Source organism: Sceloporus occidentalis, unplaced genomic scaffold (genome assembly GCF_023333645.1).
Source record: "Sceloporus occidentalis isolate IW3139 unplaced genomic scaffold, rSceOcc1.0.p SCAF_1, whole genome shotgun sequence".
Lineage (NCBI taxonomy): Eukaryota > Metazoa > Chordata > Lepidosauria > Squamata > Phrynosomatidae > Sceloporus > Sceloporus occidentalis.
The window spans coordinates 316,263,540-316,282,882 of record NW_028316981.1 but is presented as its reverse complement, the minus strand read 5'-3'; the positions used below and the strand labels follow the sequence as shown (position 1 = coordinate 316,282,882).

General features: G+C 43.8%; 2 protein-coding genes across 4 annotated transcripts; one reads left to right on the top strand and one right to left on the bottom strand.

Annotated features, from left to right (window-relative positions):
* The first annotated feature begins 2,151 nt into the window (after positions 1 to 2,151).
* Positions 2,152 to 12,125, top strand: LOC149324255 (uncharacterized). Of its 2 annotated transcripts, XM_089498019.1 has the most exons (6): positions 2,153 to 2,991; positions 5,675 to 6,151; positions 6,385 to 6,525; positions 7,512 to 7,568; positions 8,937 to 9,027; positions 11,059 to 12,125. In XM_089498019.1, exons 1-6 carry the CDS (start codon positions 2,937 to 2,939, stop codon positions 11,258 to 11,260), a joined length of 1,023 nt encoding a protein of 340 aa, XP_089354145.1. In that variant the 5' UTR covers positions 2,153 to 2,936; the 3' UTR covers positions 11,261 to 12,125. The 2 variants fall into 2 exon arrangements, with proteins under 2 accessions (XP_089354146.1, XP_089354145.1); XM_089498020.1 differs by lacking the exon at positions 7,512 to 7,568 and having other exon boundaries at positions 2,152 to 2,991.
* Positions 12,065 to 18,922, bottom strand: NUDT2 (nudix hydrolase 2). Of its 2 annotated transcripts, none has more exons than XM_089498022.1 (3): positions 18,862 to 18,922; positions 17,594 to 17,739; positions 12,065 to 14,453 (listed from the first exon to the last, which is right to left on the bottom strand). In XM_089498022.1, exons 2-3 carry the CDS (start codon positions 17,727 to 17,729, stop codon positions 14,140 to 14,142), a joined length of 450 nt encoding a protein of 149 aa, XP_089354148.1. In that variant the 5' UTR covers positions 17,730 to 17,739; positions 18,862 to 18,922; the 3' UTR covers positions 12,065 to 14,139. The 2 variants fall into 2 exon arrangements, with proteins under 2 accessions (XP_089354148.1, XP_089354147.1); XM_089498021.1 differs by lacking the exon at positions 18,862 to 18,922 and adding an exon at positions 18,611 to 18,851.
* Between the last annotated feature and the right edge of the window lie 421 nt (positions 18,923 to 19,343).

Genomic DNA, 19,343 nt, shown 5'->3' with positions numbered 1-19,343 from the left:
TGAGTTCAAATTGCAAAAAGATATTGCTCTTCTTTAATTTAGCAGAAGAGAGATGAGAGAAGATGAGAGAATAATAATAACAACAATGATAATAATAATAATAAAAATGATAATGTATTTCTTACCTGCCTCTCCACATGGATCAAGATGGGGAACAACAACAATTAACAGACACACTGCATCAGTTAAAACACATCAGTTAAAATACACTTCAGTTTAAAAGGGCTTACATACAAGTTGGAAGGACCAGAGATACACATATTAAAACAATCCACATTTAAAATTCAGAATTTAACATTTAGAATTTAAAAATCATCCGGATAAGTCTGCTGAAATCTTGCTCTTCCCAGGAGGCTCAGGCAAAAACAAACTGCTGCAGCCTAGAGTTTGCAGGACTAGGAGGAGGCAATTCACTTCCCTTTTTTAGCTGAAAATAACAATAACTATTATTATTATTATTATTATTATTATTATTATTATTATGTCCTGCCTTTCTACCAGTTCAGGGACTCAAAGAAGGTTAGTTCTGAGAATCCGGTGGGGATAAAGGACCACAAAAACAGACTCAGAGCCACCTTGGGCCCTTGGGCTGCGCTCTGCCCTCTTCTGATCTGGAATTGCACTTTAGGTCCCATTAAAAGACATTTAAAAATTATTCATGACCAGTGTATAGTAAGTGCTGAGTCTGTACTACCAAATGCCCCCTCTTGTTGTCCATCTCATTCTTGTCTCAGAATACAGAACAAAGTGCAGAAGCTCAAGGCATAGTGCAAGCCAAGCACTTCAGTCCAAGGATATACCTCATCTCTGCTGTTTAGTCAAGGTGAACATTAGATGAACTTTAACTTCTTAGATCAAAGCATATCCTCCTTGTCTACCATTTGTCAACACTTTTGGGCCGTCCAGGAGATGGTTATGTTTGTTCTTTTTGTCAAAACAAATAGTATGAGAAATTCAGTCAACAGGAACTCGGGATGTTTACAAGAAAGAGTCTGTCGTTTAAGCAAGGAATTCCTTGTTTAACCCTTGGAAATCAAGGAGGGCGTTCCCCTTCTTACCTACACAGGGACCCTTGGTATCCTCTGGGGATTGGTTCCAGGATCTCCCGTGGATAACCACAATCTGTGGATGCTCAAGTCCCATTCATTATAATGGCACAGTAAAATGGTGCCCCTTATATAAAAGGGCAAAATCAAGATTTGCCCATAGAAATGTGTATATTTTTAAAGTATTTTCAAGTCATGGATGCTTGAATCCGTGGACAAAAATATCCATGGATAAGGAGGGCTAACTGTATGTTCAAGCAAAATACAAAGACAGGGGTGTGAGGGACAAAAGGTCACCTTATTGCCTATAGTGACCCTCTTGTTTTCCAGTCATGGAGACTTCTGGGCTAAGAGTATAAAAGCAATAGGGAATTTCAAACTAAGTGATGGCTTCCATTTTTATTATTTTCATCACACATCAAGGGAGAAGTCAGTATCTTCCTCCCTTTCCTCTCTCCCTCCATTTTCATCTGCCTGAGGCAGGAAACCTGCATCAGAAGCGATGGTTATGTCTCTTGGTATTTGGCAGGGCAATTTCTTCCTCCTCTTCCTGCTCCAGCAGACTTTGCTCCTTCTCCTTTGCAGAGTCTGATGATTCATGCTTTCTCATGATGTGCCCAAAGTACAAGAGCCTCAGTTTTGCCATCTTGGCTTCCAGTGTGATTTCTGGCTTGCTCTGCTCCAGGACCCATTTATTTGTCTTTTTGGCCATCCATGATATCCTTAGCACTCCACTCCAGCACCACATCCCAAATGAATTTATTTTCTTTCTGTATTCCCCTTGATGAATACAATTTCATGCACCCAGTTAAATGATACACTGTGTTTATGTAGCCATGTTTTGATTAGGCACAGATGCATTTAATTAGCAGTTTGTTTGATCAATTAGAAAATGAACCCTAAAGTCACCTACTTGCTTAGATCTGCTTTGAACAAGGATTGTAATCTTAGTGATGACTCCTAAAGAAATTAAGAGGAAAGAATATAATTAAACCACTAGCACATGTATTATCTACTCCTCCTAATGTCGTGTCATCTGCAAATGTGATAAGCGTGTCCTCTGTTCCTTCATCCAAGTCACTGATAAAGACATTGACCAGCAAAGGGTCCAGGACAGAAGCCTGTGGCACCCCACTGGTCCCTTCTCTCCAGGATGAAGAGGAGCCAGTGCTGAGCATCCTTTGTGGTACAGTGTGGCTAAGGCTCAACAACAAAAGATGAACCTCCTACTCCTCCACCACCTCCTTTGTGGCTCTTAGTGGATACCTTGGCTCTTCTCCAGTTCCAGGACCAGCCTCCACCCTCAGCAGCTCAGCCTCTTTAGCATTCTCTCTCACCCTTCAGAAAGCTCAGTTTCCAAAGCGTGGAACTCAAGAGTGTTGTGTCCGAACAGCTCCTTCTCATTGTGGCTCCATCCCTTCTGTTTTATAGTTTTAGAAAATATATATATATGTTACATCCATCTCATCTGGAAAAAGAGCCGAGGCTGCATGGAAAGGAAAGCAGGGCCTTCATTTCCAAAGAAGAGCTCTGTGTTGCTCCAAAGCTTTCACTGTTTTTCACCATCAGGAGGTAGCGCAAGGACAGGCGTCTCTTGGCCATTTCACATCATGTTCTCTGGGAAGAGGAGAGATGTGAACTGGATGCACTGTCTGGGATTCTGTCCCTGAGTCTCTCCCTTGTGGATCCTCAGTCTGTTGTTATTTTGGTCCCTGAAGTCTGTTGGATAAGGGGACCCTTGTTCACTTACAATATTTTAGCATCTTCCCTTCCCCTTCCAGACCTTTTTTTTTCAGATGGAAGTAAAGTAAGGCAGCTTCCACTTTGCAATCCAATTTGTTCTTTTCAAAAGCAAACTCCCCCTTCCCCCATTTTCTTTGCTGGGAGACAATGGAGCTTTTCAAGAGTTGCCTGAATTGGATGGTCCTCTTTTTCTGGCTGTGGGGTAAGTTTGTTTTTCATTTTTCTTTCTTTTAGACATTTATTAAGAATAAGAGAATGTTCTTCTTGCCAGTAAGATTATAAATTTCTTGTTGGTGGTAATTGCTTTGGTTTGTCTCCCGCTACCCGGTCTGTGTTTTGTGGTTGTGAAGCCAATTCTCTTGGCAAACTGAAGTACTTTGTATGCATGTATATGTGTGTGCCGCAGAGCATGCAAAAAGTTACTTTGGGGGACTCCAACTCCCAGAATCCTCCTTTTAGTGAACTACTGAGATCTAACAGTTTCTGTTTCTCCTTTCCAAGTTATGCTACTTGTGTTCCAAACTAGGTAATGGATTGAATGGGGCAAAACAAATGGAAGCACAATCCAGACAAGACAGAGGAGCTCCTTGTTAGTCAAAACGCAGATCAGGGAACAGGGATTCACCTTGTGCTAGATGAGATGGCACTGCAGCAGTTTTGGATGGACTCAGCCTTGAGCCTGGATGCCTGTGGCATACCTAATATATTTGACACCTGATGTAGATCACTTTTAATATCGCTCTGGTGGGGCTGCTGGCCAAACGGGAAAGGAAGGAGAGACTCACTTGCCTGGACAGCCAGCAGACTGACCAGATCTACAAGCCAGATCCTTCCCACCAGTGGGTGCAGCCCTTCTGGGCCTGGCAGAACTGCTGGCCAGATGGGAAAGGGAGGTGCCCTGCTGTCCTGCCTGGCCATCAGACCAACAAGACCCAAAAGGCAGCCCCTTACCATCAGCGCACTGAGTGACACTTCTCTATGAGATGCCACCCAGTGTGGTCCTCACCCCCTGAACCCTTCTGATGATGCCCCTCCTGGATGCTCAGGTTCCTGCAGTGGCCAGGAGTGCTTTTCCACGCTTCAAGCTCTCAGTGTGCCAGTTCTCAGCCCATTTGTGAACATGTCTGATCTGGCCCCAGTGACACATTAAGTTGCATCTTGTTTGGATAACTGTGAGGTGTTCTAAGTTGGGCTGCCTTTGAGGAATGTTTAGGAACTTCAGTTGGTACAAAAAGCTGCTCTGTGCTGTTTTAAATTGTACAGTTTTTGACTGCTTTTACCATTTTAAGTGTATTTTTAAACAACAGTTTTAACATTGTTAATAGTTTAGTTCTATTTTAATGTTGACTTTTTGTATGTTTTTAACTACTGTGCATTCAAACATATCACAGATGAAATACTGTATACATTTGACTATAAGTCGACCTCATGTATAAGTTGAGGGCAAGTTTTGGAGCCAAAATTATGGATTTTGCTATGACCCATGCATAAGTCAAGGGTAAAATTTAGGGGCATGTAACAAAGGATCTAAAGGGTGAGGCAAAGCAAAGCAATGTCAAAGAACTTACAAAATTCCAGCAGACATACCTCTTTGTGCTTACTCTTAAGGCTGGATGGATGAGAGAGTAGAAGGGGTCGGTGCCTCATATATTATACTCTTGCTAAGATGGTTCCTTATTTTAAATAAGAATTAAGATACAATACTTACAGTACATTGACACGTGGATAAGTCAACTCAGTTTTTTGGGGTCAATTTTTGGACCTAAATTTCTAGACTTACACATGAGTATATACAGTATTTCAACATTTCACAGATGAAAACCTGGGTTGCCTTTGCACTGCAGAATTAATGGAGTTTGGCATCACTTTCACTCCCCTGGCTCCATGCTATGGAATTCAGGGATTTGTAGTTTTGTGAGATATTTGGCTTTCTCTGTCAGAGTGTTCCAGTGCGACAACAAACTACAAATCCCAGGATTCTACAGGATGGAGCCACGACCGTTAAAGCAGTGTCAAATGGCATCATTTCTGCAGCCCAATTCTTCCCCTCCTCTCCTTGTCCCCATCCTCAACTAAGTGCAAATTATTTTTGCACTTTGAACTTAGTTTGCAACAACTGAAGTAAGCCAAACACAATGGTGAGAAGGAAAAGAGAGAAACTGGGACATTTTAAAAGTAGCTGAAATAGCAAGAGAGGATTGATCAGTAGTATCCCTGCCAAATCAGAAGAGTTGGAGGGTATGTAATATGCACTGAGCATCCCTTCACACAGTATAAATGAAACACAACATGACACACAATGTAAAAGCTGAAATGGGATCACCTTGTTCTTTCTGCTGTGGTTTTGTTCCCTGTTCAGCATCCAGTCAAGAGATCCCTTCCCCAAAGGCCCTCGCTTCTTCCAAAAACCATAAACAAAAATCAGACCTGATGCCTGCTGGGATTTTCCTTAAAGGAAGGGAGAAAAGCCTTTCATCTATTGTATGCTTGTTTCCTTTTACATAACTAAGCTGCTGTTTGGTCCGGCTGCAGTGGCACCTTGTTAAAGGCACTGTATTTTACTCTGAGAACACAGGAAATTCTTGAGAGACTTGGGCTTCTTCTGCAGCAAAGAGAGGGGGAACACCCTGCTTTCAGAAGCACACGAAGGTGGGTTATCCATGGTGCAACCTGACACCCAAATTTTGTGTTACGCCAGCCCTCTTTTACTGCCCTCCCAATACTGATGCTGCATAAGAAAATCCAAATAAACAGAGAATGAGGAATAAAAGATGGGCATAAGAAACCTTTGTAAAAAGTAGATTCCCTATTAGAGGTTTTCCGAACAGAGATATGCTGGCACAAAAATTACAAACATAATATGCACTTGTGTTTATTTCCCACAGCATCAGGAGGAGACAGTTTCCTCATCAGAAATGACCGCCTAGAAAAGTGTATCCATGCCTCTTCCCATGAAGCTGAAAAAGTCAGCCTATCCGAATGCAAGCCACATTCCCACTACCATCAGTGGAGCTGGGATGCAACCACTCATACTGTGGTCAACCACAATACTGGACAGTGCCTGTCAGTCTCTCATGCAGAAGAATTTGCCTTGGCTCATCTGGAAGCCTGTGGAGGAGATGGGCTGCACCAGGCTTGGGTCTGCAGCAAAAAGGGTCACCTCACCCTACAAGGATTAGGTCTTCACCTCACCATGAAACCGGGTGGGCACAAGGCCTTCCTCTCCCAGGAGAAGGACAAGTTCAGCCGGTGGAAGACGCTGGCCAACAAAATTGTCTGCGCCACAGATCCAGCAACTATAAATCCTGGATTTGGAGATCTGGTGGAAGAATCTCTAGTCCCCTCGGTGTGGGTCCTGGAAAGTATGTTATTGTTTTTATTCATATCATATCTTTCTCCCTATAAGAAATGCGAAATAGCTTAAAATTTAAAAAAATTGTACACCTTCCAGAATCTCCACCCAGCATGGCCATTTTACTTTCTTTCCCTACTGTAATTTTTAGCTTTTCACCTAAATGGTCCAAGGCACCAATTCATGCACCTTTCATATATGGACGAAATGTTCATGACTACCTCATTGCATTTTTCTCCCCAGATAAAACTACTGCTTTAAACAAGCTTCACTCCTTTTCTGTGGAGACCACAACCGCCCTTCCAGACACCATCTGGGGGGACTTGCCAAACATAACCAGCACTCTCCCAAAAAATGAAGGTACAAGTTTTGAGGAAGATCAAGGTGAGTGTTTCAAACAGAGCTTTAATGGGACATAAGATGAAGGAGAGTTTTACAGCGCAAGGTGTACTCTGTCTGTGTGGCTAAGAAAATATGGACAATGGCCAGGTGTGAATTCTTCTGGGAGAGCAAAAAGCAGGGTTTGAAAGCAATGGGCTTCCTCTGCTATTTGGCCCAAGGCAATTGGTATTTAGAGGTAGACTGCCTCTGAAGCAGAAGGTTCCTTTTAGATGCCACAACCCATAGTCGGTTAGAGACCCAAGCAGTTTTAAGAATTGGTGTACATCCGCTTTCAAAGCCATCGAAGCCAGTGGCCACTGCAAAAACATGCTTACATTCCTGGTCTGCTACAGAATTGGTTGGATATTTTTGTCTGATGCAGAATGTCTGCATTCAGTTCAAGGTTGTGGGGGTGGATGTGTGTGATGTGCATCGGACATTGGGCATACAGGTGCACCTATGCATTTCATTTCACATTCAGTTACACACCATCAGAGTTTGCTAACCAGGTCTCATTGTACAAGCACTGCATAGCTCTGTGGCCATAAAATAAATTGTGTTCCATCTCTTTAATGTAAGATTACACTTAGATGTTTCTGGATTAGATAGATGAAAATCTGAAGACGCTGTTCTTTTTTTCTTCCATTCATTTCCTTTTCTTGCAATTATGCCAATTCCATCTCCACAATTAATCAAAACCTCAAACCACCTGGAATTCTGTGTCCATTTCTGGGCCATATACCACCTCTTCATAGGACTTGGTGGTTTCCAGAGCTTTCACCATTTTCGTTGTCCTGCTCTGGACATGCTCCAACTTGTCCACATCCTTCTCAAATTGTGGTGACCAGAACTGGACACAATATTCCAGGTGAGGTCTGAGCAGAGCAGAATAGAATGGGACGATTACATATTTCAACTCCACTCCTATTGATGCAGCTATACTTCTCCATACGTTTCCATCTCATTCTCCATATTTCTTTCCCTGCCAGAAAGATATACCCATCATAAAAAGCATCCAAGAAAAGCAGCAGGTTCCCGACATACAGGTATGATGGAAGCCAAAAAGGAAATAGAATAAAGACTAAGTATAGTGGGCCCTTGGTATCCACTGGGGTTTGGTTCCAGGACCCCGTATGGATACCAAAATCTGTGGATGCTCAAGTGGAATTATAAACAATGGTGCAGTAAAATGGTGTGCCTTATATAAAATAGAAAAATTAAGGTTTGTTTTTGTGGTAAATTGTAGATGATTGAATCTATAGCTGTAGAATTTGTGGATATGGAGAGCTGACTGTACAATCCAAAACATCTGGAATTCACTGCCAGAGAATATGATGATGTCTATTGGTGTAGATAGCTGTGAAGAGAATTAAACCAGCACCAGATCCCATACGATCTTGAAAGTTAAACAGGGCCAGCTATGGTTAGCACTTGGATGGGAGATTGGCAATGAATACTAGGTACTGCAGGCTGTATTTCAGAGGAAGGAACTGGCAAAACCACCTCTGAGTATTTCTTGCCTAAGAAAGCCCTGTGAAATTCATGGGGCTGCCATACATTGACAGGCAACTTTAAGGCACATGCGCACACACACACAAGCAGGAATACTGCTCTCCAGATGTTGTTGGACTGCAGTTCCCATCATTCATCATTACTGGTCGTGCTGGCTGAGAGTGTATCCATCACACTGCAGAAACAAAGCAGTTTGACACTATTTTAACTGTCATCACTATATCCTAAATAATCCTGGGATTTGTATTTTGGTGGGACGCCAGACTTCTTTGACAGACAAGGATGAAAAAATTGGAAGTTGCTGGAAGCCTACTTCTGGAGCTGGAAAAAGAGATATTTAAAAATATTAAACAGTGCACGAAAAAGTACATTGTCATGGATGGGGAGACAGAAAAGGGGCAGGCAGGAAATCTGCAAATATAATCCTGAGAGCCACATTAGAACAGGGGGGGGCTAACTGGATAAGAGTTTGAATCGTTTTGGGGAGGATTACATCTCCCAGAGTGCTGGCTGTAGATCCTGGGAGTTGTAGGCCCCCCAAAGTAATTTCTCCAAGCTCTGGCTGGGGATTCTGGAAGTTGTCACCACCACAAAGTAACCGTTTGAAGCTCTGATGGGAAGCTAAGAGTTGCACCTGGGACTGACTGTATGCTGATGTTTCTCTTCCCATTAATAAAGCCACAAAATTGGCATTTTCCTAAGGTTGGCACATCAGAGCAGAGTCCTAGTGGATGGTGGGACTGGCAGGCATTGGGGTGGCTGAAGAAGCCAGGCCTCAGGGTGCGGTTTTGGGCAGCGGAGCAGGGGATCTGGCTCATCCAACTCTTAAAGCAAGGAGTTGAGGAAAATACAGAAGCAGGTGAACAGGAAAAGAAGTGACAAAAATGCAACTACATTTTCAGGTGCCAACTGGAAAACTGTCATGCTTGTCCTGAGCCCGCTGGCTTTTATACTGGGACTAGTCATACTTCTGCTGAACATCCATTACAACAGGTAAGTGGCCTGAGTTACATGAATGTAAGGATTGTGAGGTTTCTTCATTTGCTAGCCTACCTGTTTTATTCCACAACCTGAATTATCATCCCACTTGATACAGTACAGTGGGCCCCATGGCATCTGCTGGGTTTTGGTTCCAGAAACTCCCTGTTCTCGTAGATACCAAAATCCATGGATGCTCAAATCCCATTATATGCAATGGTATGGTAAAATGGTCTCATATAAAATGGACATCCTAGGCAGTGAAGAAAGACGACATTAAGAAAATCAATTCATTTACGAGGTAGAGAAGAGTTCTGCGGATACAGTGGACTACTAAAAAGACAGATAAATGGGTGTTAGAGCAAATCAAACCTGAACTCTCCCTAGAAGTCAAGGTAATTAAATTGAGGCTGTCCTGCCTTGGCCATATCATGGGAAGACAAGAAAAGACGATAATGCCTAGCAAGATGGAAGGCAGTAAGAAGAGAGAAAGAACACACTCTAGATCAGCGTTTCCCAAACTTTGGTCCTCCTGATGTTTTGGACTTCTGCTCCTAGAATCCCCAACTGCTGATGAAGCTGGCTAAGACTTCTGGGAGATGAAATCCAAAACATCTGGAGGACCAAATTTTGAGAATTGGAGCTCTAGATGGATAGACTCAATCTGGGAAGCCATGGCTGCCCTGAGTTTGCAAGACCTGAGTAGAGCAGTTGGTGACAGGGTAACCCAAAGGTCTCTCCTTCATGGGATTGCCATGGGTAGAAGCTGACTTGAAGGCAGCTAACAACAACACATGAAATGCCAAAAACACAGATTTGCTTTTCAGAAATTTTAAAAAATATTTTCAGGCTGTACATGGTTGAACCCATGGATGCAGAATCCGTGGATATGGAGGGCTGACTCCACTAGCTTTAACAGAATGCCAGTTCCCACATCTCACTATATCAGAGATGAGAAGGGTGCAGCCTATTGTGATCCTATTTGTGGCACTCGCCTTCATGTTTTTTATCAGTCCATTTGGAATCGCTCCCACAGCACCTATCACCACTCAGACTACATTTGTTTTCTTTGCCTAGTGGCACTGTATCTCACTTTGCAGGTATCATCATCATCATCATCATCATCATCATCATCATCAATTGGCTTTATTTATTATCTGCCTTTTCCCTAAAACCAAGACACAAGAAGGTTTATCAATTAAAATAAGTACAATATAGTTAAAATATACAAAAGTTCAACATTAACATGGAATCAAACTGTTAATAACATGTTAAAAAATTAAAACAATTAAAAATAATAAAAATTGCACAGATAAAATAGCACTTAAAAGCTTTTTCCTTAAAAACTTTCAGTTAACCAAACCTTGTTAGAATAAAATAGTATTTTCCTGCTAATTGGAGGACACCAATTAGGGAGTTCTGTCTGCCCTGGGAAGTCCAGAGCCTAGGAGCAGCCACCAAGAAGGCCCTCGAGTTCAAGACATCTGGAGGGCTGGGTGATTCTCACCCAACATGGTCCTACTTCAGTGCTTGCTCACCTTCAGTCTTTGTTCAACTGGCCTTAGACATGCCATTTATATTGAGTGCATCTATACAATAGAGATATGGTAGTCTGATACCACTTTAAATGGTACTGCTCCATCCTGTGGAACCCTGGGATTTGTAGTTGGTGTGGCACTTGTAATTCTTTGCTAGAGGAAGAGAGCTCTAATTCGTTCCCCTGAACTACAGGTTAAATCTGCATCCTGAATAACAGAGGGGCAGGGAACCTTTCAAACTGACCAAGTCAGGGGTGCTTTGATTGTGAGTTCCTGCATGGCAGGGGTGGACTGGATGGTCCTTGTGGTCTCTTCCAACCCTTCTGATTCTATCATTCCAGGTATATTTCCTGATGAGTTAAACCTCGTGCCTATTTTATATTGGCTTCACCAAACACAGAAGATTTAATGTACAAATGCTCACATGGCCATGGTCATCTCACAGGTGTCTCCATTCTGGATTTCAAAGCATTTCACCATTAAAATGACTTTTTATTTCCTGCCTTAGGAAGAAGAAGATGCTGTCTGCCCTGAAGAGCCGGCAGGTGAGACAGGAGGCCTACCTGTCCTTAGCTGGGACAACTACCACCAGCCCTAAGATGCAGATGGCCCCAGCATCCCCTTCGCTGAAGCATGGTGAAATTTTGATCGAATGGAAAGATGGGACAATCACCCCGCTCTTTGACAGCATGAACTATCAGATATGCTAATGTTACTTGAGCTGAACCTGTGGTTTTCAAGAGTAGCATATTTGTGCAGGGTGCCTTTTTACTGCTCTTAGAGGATACGGCACTTCTACAAAGCCTTCTTCACTAGCCTAAAACTGAATCCACACTACACAATTATAGCACTATGGTTCCATTTAAACTGTCATGGTTCCATCCTGTGGAATCCTGGTGTTTGTAACTGTTGGAGAGATTAGATTATCTGTCGCTCTCTAACAGAGAATCCTAAATACCTCCAGTCCAAACTACAAATCCCAGGATTTTGTAAATTGGAGTCATGGCTGTTAAATGGTACAAAACAGATGTAATGGTGGAATGCAGATTCACCCTTCTTCATACAAAAGCAGGAAACCTAAAGGCAACTGTAAAACACCTTTGTTTGCCACAACACACACACACACACACTGGTGGACACAGAGTTTTAGGTTGTTTAAAATATTCAAGCAGGTGAGCTAAAAATATAATAGAAATGTCAGCAATTAAGCCTCTGTGCCAATGGAATTGGGTTGAGGGAATATGACATTCTTAAAGACTAGCAACGTGTTTAGCTGATCTCAGGTTTTCAAAGGCTTATGAAAGCTATCTCTGATTTTTAAACCACAGCAACACAATACTATCCCTAAAGAGCAATGGAATGATTTGACTGTGTAAGGTGTCGTTCTGCATTCACTCTCAATAGGTTCAACTATGCCACTGCTGTATGCTTTACTATCTGGATATCACTAACTGAATGCCTTCACTCAAATGCTACTTGTTTTAAACATGACTCAAAATAAAGTACTAAATATCAGTGTGGCTACTTAAGCAACCAACAAAGTTTTCTTGTGCTGGTCACTACAATTTTGCATGGACTTCAATAAAGGGCTGCATTTTCCCCCTGGCACCAAGAGTGCTTGGTTGTTCACTATTCCTATATTTTCATCTCTGTGGATGTCCGCCTCAGAGCTACAGAGCAGTAGAACCTGTTGGCAGTGGATCCGGATTTCAGATGAGCTAACCAAGTTGAGGAATTTGGGGGAAAGCACTTTGGACAACTGTTGTATCATCATCATGATCATCATTACCAACTTCATTTATACTGTGCCTTTCCAAGTACCAGGTGCTGTGGGCTGTATTTCAGAAGAAGAAACTGGCAAAACCACCTCTGAGGACTCCTTGCCTAAGAAAACCCTACGTCAGAAAAAAGGTCACACAACAACAACAAAGTTATTCACAGTACTAAAACAATTTAAAGCCTATATCCAGATAAAAGATAAAAGGCAGTTAAAAACAGTTCAGTAGAAGCAACAGAAATCATACTGCACCTACTAAAGTCCTATAGTTAAAAACCTTCCATTCTAAAAGCCTGCTAGATTTAAAAAGTTTTTGCCTGTCAACTGAAAGACAGCAAGGAAGAGATCACTTTGGCCTCTCTGGGAGCACCATAGCCTAGCAGCAGCCACCCAAAATACCCTGTCTCATATCCCCACCAGGCTAAAACCTGGAGCAGATTCTCACACACACCCTAACATGAGAGCAACCAGCTGCCACAACTTGGAAAGTGTATGTACTATCACCCAAGAATGGGAGGGCTGGTGCACCTCTGGACTCGTTTCATGTTCCTGATTCCTAATCTGAATATGGATGTTACACCATGGCCAAAAAAAGAACAAACTTACATGCAGGGGACTAATATGTGCCAAAAACACCAATGAGATATAGTCCTCACCTTCTATTCAACCACCCAGAGCTAGAGAAAGTTACTTTTTTGGCCTACAATTTCCAGTGGTTATGCTGACTGGAGGACTCTGGGAGTAGAGATCCAAAATAGTCATTTTACTTTTCAACTTGGAATTGTGATGGGTATTGATGAGCCTGTTCTTCTAGAATGTATACAGCACAAACTTTCATAAATGGTGAATGAGATCTGAATCCTGGTTTGCTAGCTGTCTGCACCTGAAGAGGACAACTGCATCGGGCACAGGCCAACTCCCTCCCCAGACCTCCTCTATGGGAGACCTCCCCATAGCAAAGCCAAATAGCTGTGTTTTCCTCTGCCGTCCCCATAAAATGGTAGCAGGAAGTGACATCCCTCCCTGCCGCTATTTTTAAAGGGGCAACACAGGAAAGTGGAGGTACTTGGAGGTACCTGTACAGGTAGTACAAAAATAATTATCACGGAATACATAAATTCAACCTAGACAATGAAAAAATTGAAATAGAGTTCCCGTACTTAGGATCAAACATTGATCAGAATGGTGACTGCAGCCAAGAAATAAGAAGACTAGGAATGGGGAAGACAGCTATGAAAGAATTGGGTAAGATCATAGAGTAAATACAAACAACTGAGCACTACAGTCAGAATTGTCCAGGTCATATTATTCCAAATCATCATGTATGGATGTGGACAGTCAAAAAAACAGAAGAAAAACTGCTCATTTAAGATAGTTCGGGAGAAGAGTGCTGAGGAAACTGGACAGCCAAAAAGACAAACAAATGTTGGGTTGCTTGCAGAGGGGGAGGTATTTTTATGTGTTTTCACACATCGGGGATTCTTTCTGCATTGTAGGAGCAAAGAAATACCTAAAGAATCACACCATTTTAAAATAATTTTTGTGCCACACTCTGCTCACTTAAATCTAACAGATTAGGAAATGGAATATGAAGCAGAAATCTGTTTTCTGAGTTTACAGTTTAATATTATACATCTAATCAAACCCTGGAAATAGAAATACCCAGGCTTTAAGTAACCTGACATGATCACTGTGACATATTTGGAAGAGACTTGCATTTTTACAGTAGTGTCTTTTTTTCTCTTTTCATTTTTGTGGAACTAGCACATCAGCAATTCCTCTAAAAACGTTCCTGTATCCCCCTTGAAACGTTCATACTTTGGAGCAGAGAAATTGATGTGCCTCCCTCAAGGCGCTCTGCATGTCCTGGTACTCAGAAAGCTTGCAGGCCTCACTGAGGTTCAGCCAGCGAAAAGCCTGGTGCTCTGACGAGAGCTTGATCTCAGTGTTGCTTTCTTTCATTTCAGCCAGCCAGTAGATGACTGTTTTGGCTTTGCCTCTGACAGTGTAGTTCAGTTCCTTCTTAAACCCTTCGAGGATGGTGAACTGGGAGGGGTCCAGCCCAGCCTCCTCTTGCGTCTCCCGGAGGGCCGTCTGCAGGTCATCTTCCCCAGGGTCAACGTGGCCTGACATATGGACAGACGGGGGGGGGGGGGGGGGGAGACATTATAAGACCCAATTCATAATACACAACCAAGCTGAAAGGTTTTCATACAACAGAAATCAGGGTGGTCAACTGTAGAGGCTAAGGGGCTGTATAATGGGTTCTCTGTCCATCTCCTGCTTCTGAGAAGGAGAGAGGACCCTCGAGGTCTGTCTAGCTGCCACCAGCACTATTTTACTCCACGTGACTCAATAATCTAGTGGAAGTTACTGAGGGGTTGAACTTGCGCTTCTCCCACCGCTGAACTCTGCACAAGGCTTTCCTTCCTCCTCCTGTGGAAGGTGAGCAAAGGCATGTGAAGAGACTGTGGGAAAAAGGTGATGTTTAAAGGAAAGTTTTTATTCTAAGCATTCAATCTACATGGGTATCTTGTACATGAAGGCACCTTCCTCCAAGCGTAACTTAGGCCAGTTACACACCAGCACTTGGGACATCCGCAGGACGTCCCCTTTTAAAAAAGGGGCGTCTCTTCTAGATGCCCCTGGGTCTAATACGGACTCTGTCCGTACAATATGGCGCCGGCCGTTCCACACGGCCGGCGCCATCTTTACGTATCAGACGCATAGCGTCCGAACGTGTCGCGGAGCCTATAACGTCGCGAATGCGCCAGCGGCGCCTCACGACATCATAGAGGCGCCGCAAGAACGAGCTCCATTTTGGAGCTCCTTTTTTGCTCCGCGCGGGAGCCGCGCGGTGTGGCGACTACAGCTCCCGCACGGAGCAAGCGGCGGCGGCGGCAGACCACCTCAAAGCGGCGGTCTATAACCTGCCTAAGACACAGTTACAAAAACAGACTAAGGGCCCAAACAGACAAGCCAAAATAAAGCTGCTTTGGGTCACTTTGGAGGTATGCTGTTAAAATGACACACACATCTTAAGAGGCCAGAAGCTGCACCAAAGCTGCGATCCAGTCCTAAAGACTGGAGCATGGCTTTGGCATGGTTTCCATCCTCTTAGGACACATACATAATTTAAACAGCATACCTCCAAAGTGACCAGAAGCAGCTTTATTTTGGCCTGTCTGTTTGAGCCCTGAGTCATATTCAGCTGAGGTTAGAATAAACATAACCACTAACATGACTGGTTGAACTTTCCTATTCTGCTCACAAGACAGAGAGTGTTTTGGGTCTGGGATGGTGATGTGAGGTTGGACTTCTGTGCCCAGCCTGCTACCAAGCGTCTCTAGGGACAGTGAGGAAGGCAGCACCGCTCCACCTCTCCATCAGTCCCAAAGTCAATGTCAGTCAGTCTCTTTCTTTCTCTCCATACTTCACAGCACCCCAAGGTTTTATCACCTAACATTTGTAAGCATCTCAAAGCTTCCACACTTCTCCCCAAGCTAGTCTACACTGCAAAATTAATGCAGTTTGACACCACTTTTACTGGCATGGAATTCTGTGATTTGTAGTTTTGTGAGAAATTCACTCATATCTGTTGAAGGGCTCTGGTGCCACAACAAACTACAAATCCCAGGATTCCAAAGCATGGAACTATGACAGTGAAAGGGATGTCAAACTGCACTAGTTTTGCAGTGCAGATGCAGTCCTAGCTTTGCTAGTAAAATATCAGCAATAAGGCAGTGCATAATTTTTCTGTAACTCTAACTTTGTTGCTCTTGTTGTTAGCTGCCGTCAATTCACCTGACTCATGGCAACCCTGTGGATGAGACACCTTCAGGCCCCCCTATTCTCCACTGCTCTGCTCAATTCCTGTAGATCCATGCAGGTGGCAAACCCCCTCAGAACAAACCTTGCCAAGAAAAGCCCACCATAAGGTCACTATAATTCTGAAACAACTTGAAGGCACACAACAATATCGTTTTCATTTATTTTTTATTTTATTGTTATAATGTATTTTAGTATTTTTAATTATTTTAATATAGGATTGTTTAATTGTAAAGCTCACTGCCTAATGCACCTACTGTTCCCCTCCAAGAAACATGCCCCTTGCTATGGGGGCTCCTAGGAGAAGTTTTAAAACACTCCTCCGAAGTGCAATGCAGACAGGCTGCTGAGTAGACCTCAAACCCTGTCTCAAGCCCAGAGTACAATGCACATTCCTCAAAGGGGAACAACAAGAACATTAGGCAATAGACTTCAGGCAGTGGTTGAGGTCTGCTGAGCAGCCTGTCTCTGCATCACATCGAAGGAGCCTTCTAAAGCTTTTTCTAGAAGCAGCAGACTTGAGATTTGACTTGGACGTATTTGCAAGGACTTGACAAGACTTGGAGTAAAAGACTTGAACACATCACTGGAAAAATTGTACTTAAAACCAATACATCCTTAACCCTTTGTTTACCCGGAGGAGAGATTATAAATGAGAGAGCCCATAGTCACAGGATAATGTGAGAGAGGGTGACTTGCCCAAGGTCATCCAGTGGGTTTCCATGGCAGAGCAGGGATTCAAACCCTGGTCTCCAGAGTCATAGTCTAACATTCAAACCATCACACCTTGCTGGTGTTTTAATCAGTTAACATTAATCAGTTAAAGGCAATGAAATCATAAAATCATAGAGTTGGAAGAGATCTCAAGAGCCTTCCAGTCCAACCCTAATCTGCCATGCAGGAATACACAATCAAAGCACCCCTGACCGATGGCCATCCAGCCTCTGTTTAGAAATCTGCAAAGAGGGAGATTCCACCACTCTCCCAGGGAACATGTTCCACTGCCAAACATCTATTAAAGTTCCTCCTAATGTTGAGGTGGAATCTCTTTTCCTGTCCATTGCTCTGTGTCAGGCCAGAAATAAAGCTGTTTCGGGTCACTTTGGAGCTATGCTGTTTAAATGAAGTAGCACCAAAGCCACGCTCCAGTCTTAAGGACTGGAGCACAGCTTTGGCACAAGTTTCTGGCCTCTTAAGACACATGTGTCATTTAAACAGCATACATACCTCCAAAGTGACCCAAGGCAGCTTTATTTTGGCCTGTCTGTTCAGGCCCTTAGTCTCTGGAGCAGCAGGAAACAAGCTTGCTCCCTCCTCAATATGACATCCCTTCAAATATTTAAACAGGGCTCTCAAATCACCTCTTAGCCTTCTCTTCTCCAGGCTAAACATCCCCAACATCTCCCTAAATCCAAAGGTAAGAGGAATAACGCTGTACCTTTTGGAGGGGTCCAGTGGTGAGTCCCATAGGAGGTCTGCAAGAGGAGGTATTCAACGTTGTTCTCAACAGCAGAGGCAGAGGAGATCTCCCGCAGCTTCCTGAAGATAATCAGACCGCATGCTCTTAAGGTCATGGTTGGCTTGCTGGGGAGAAACCATGAGGAGAAGAGAAGGTTAAGAGCTGATATGATAGCCCTGATTAAGTATTTGAAGGGATGCCATATTGAGGAGGGAGCAAGCTTGTTTTCTGCTGCTCCAGAGACTAGGACCCAATGGAGCAATGGATGCAAGCTCCAGGAAAAGAGATTCCAGCTCAACATTAGGAGGAACTTCCTGACAGCAAGGGCTGTTCGACAGCGGAACAAACTCCCTCGGAGTGTAGTGGAGTCTCCTTCCTTAGAGGTCTTCAAACGGAGGCTGGATGGCCCTCTGTCAATGGGGATGCTTTGATGGAGAGTTCCTGCATGGCAGAATGGGGCTGGACTGGATCAGGGCCCTTTTTGGGGTCTCTTCCAACTCTACGATTCTATGACTGTATGTTAGCAACCCAGACCTCTGAAGCCCAGTCCAATGAAAGGGGAGGGATGGGGAGAGGGCTCAGGCCCAGAGGCAGAGAGCTGATCCACGGAGCAGGACTCAGGAAGGTCCTGCGCTAGCAGCAGGCAATTGAAAGGCGGCGCAAAGGGCCTGCCATTTAATTCTAATGACACTTCTGCAAAACAACAACAACAACAACAACCACCCATTTCGTGACTATAGCCTGCAGAGCCATCATGCAGAGGACTGGGCTTGTATTATCTGCATCTGCCTGCCAGTTTCACCCAATTTATTGTTACTAATAATAATACTAATAATAATAAATGTTATTTATACACCGCTTTTCCAACAGATCAAAGCGGTTTACAAAAATGCATAAACAATTACATAAACAAATATACAAATACTGCTGTTATTGTTATTATTATTTTATTAATTTGTTATTTTATTCATTTATTAAGCCCTTAAAAACCTTCACCTCTGTAAAAGTTCTTTTGGGTTGCATCTGCACTGCGGAAATAATCCGCTTTGATACCGCTTTAACTGCCCTGGCGAGAGAGTTCTGGGAATTGTAGTTCTGTGAGGCATCCAGCCTTTTCTGCCAGACAGAGCTCTGGTGCCACAACGAACTACAGATCCCAGGGTTCCATTGGATGGAGCCATGGCAGTTAAAGCGGTGTCAAACCGGGCTGTTTTCGCAGTGCGGACGCAGCCTAAGTTTTAACCAACCCGATTCTTCTTGAGCCCCAAGAAGACTGAAGTAAAAGGCCTTTAACAGAGCCAGGTTTCAGTGGAACGTTTTGATTGGTCCCCGGGCCTGTCAATCCAAGCGTCACCGAGCAACGGCGGTCGGTTCGCCCAATCAGAATTAGACAAAGCATGTGGAAGAGGCGGATTGCAGTCGCCGCTAGCAACAGCGCCCGCCTGGGACACGACAGCATCCAATCAACGAGGACGGAAAGGCGGGGCCGACCGAGGGAGGGAGTAAACTCGAAACAGGATTGGATGCCGAGCCAAGAGTGGCAAGGTGGTAGACCAATAGGAAAGAAAGGCGAGTTTTTTTTCCACACGGGAGGGAAAAGCAAGACTGCGCTGCCGCCTTTCGGGAGCCTCCTTCCCGCCTGTCCTGATTGGTCAGGAGAGAAGTCCTCCGATGGAACGTCCGATTGGGCGGCTGCTGTGACGTCACCAGCGCGACGCTGGGCGCGCGA

Coding starts and splice junctions, on each gene's coding strand:
- LOC149324255 (XM_089498019.1), top strand. CDS start 2,937: ATGGAGCTTTTCAAGAGTTGCCTGAATTGGATGGTCCTCTTTTTCTGG. Junction 6,526..7,511: donor AAGTTTTGAGGAAGATCAAG/GTGAGTGTTTCA, acceptor TTTCCCTGCCAG/AAAGATATACCCATCATAAA. Junction 9,028..11,058: donor CTGAACATCCATTACAACAG/GTAAGTGGCCTG, acceptor TTCCTGCCTTAG/GAAGAAGAAGATGCTGTCTG.
- NUDT2 (XM_089498021.1), bottom strand. CDS start 18,795: ATGGCTCCATCCAATGGAACCCTGGGATCTGTAGTTCGTTGTGGCACC. Junction 17,740..18,610: donor CCAAAAGAACTTTTACAGAG/GTGAAGGTTTTT, acceptor GTTTCTCCCCAG/CAAGCCAACCATGACCTTAA. Junction 14,454..17,593: donor CCACTGGACCCCTCCAAAAG/GTACAGCGTTAT, acceptor TCCATATGTCAG/GCCACGTTGACCCTGGGGAA.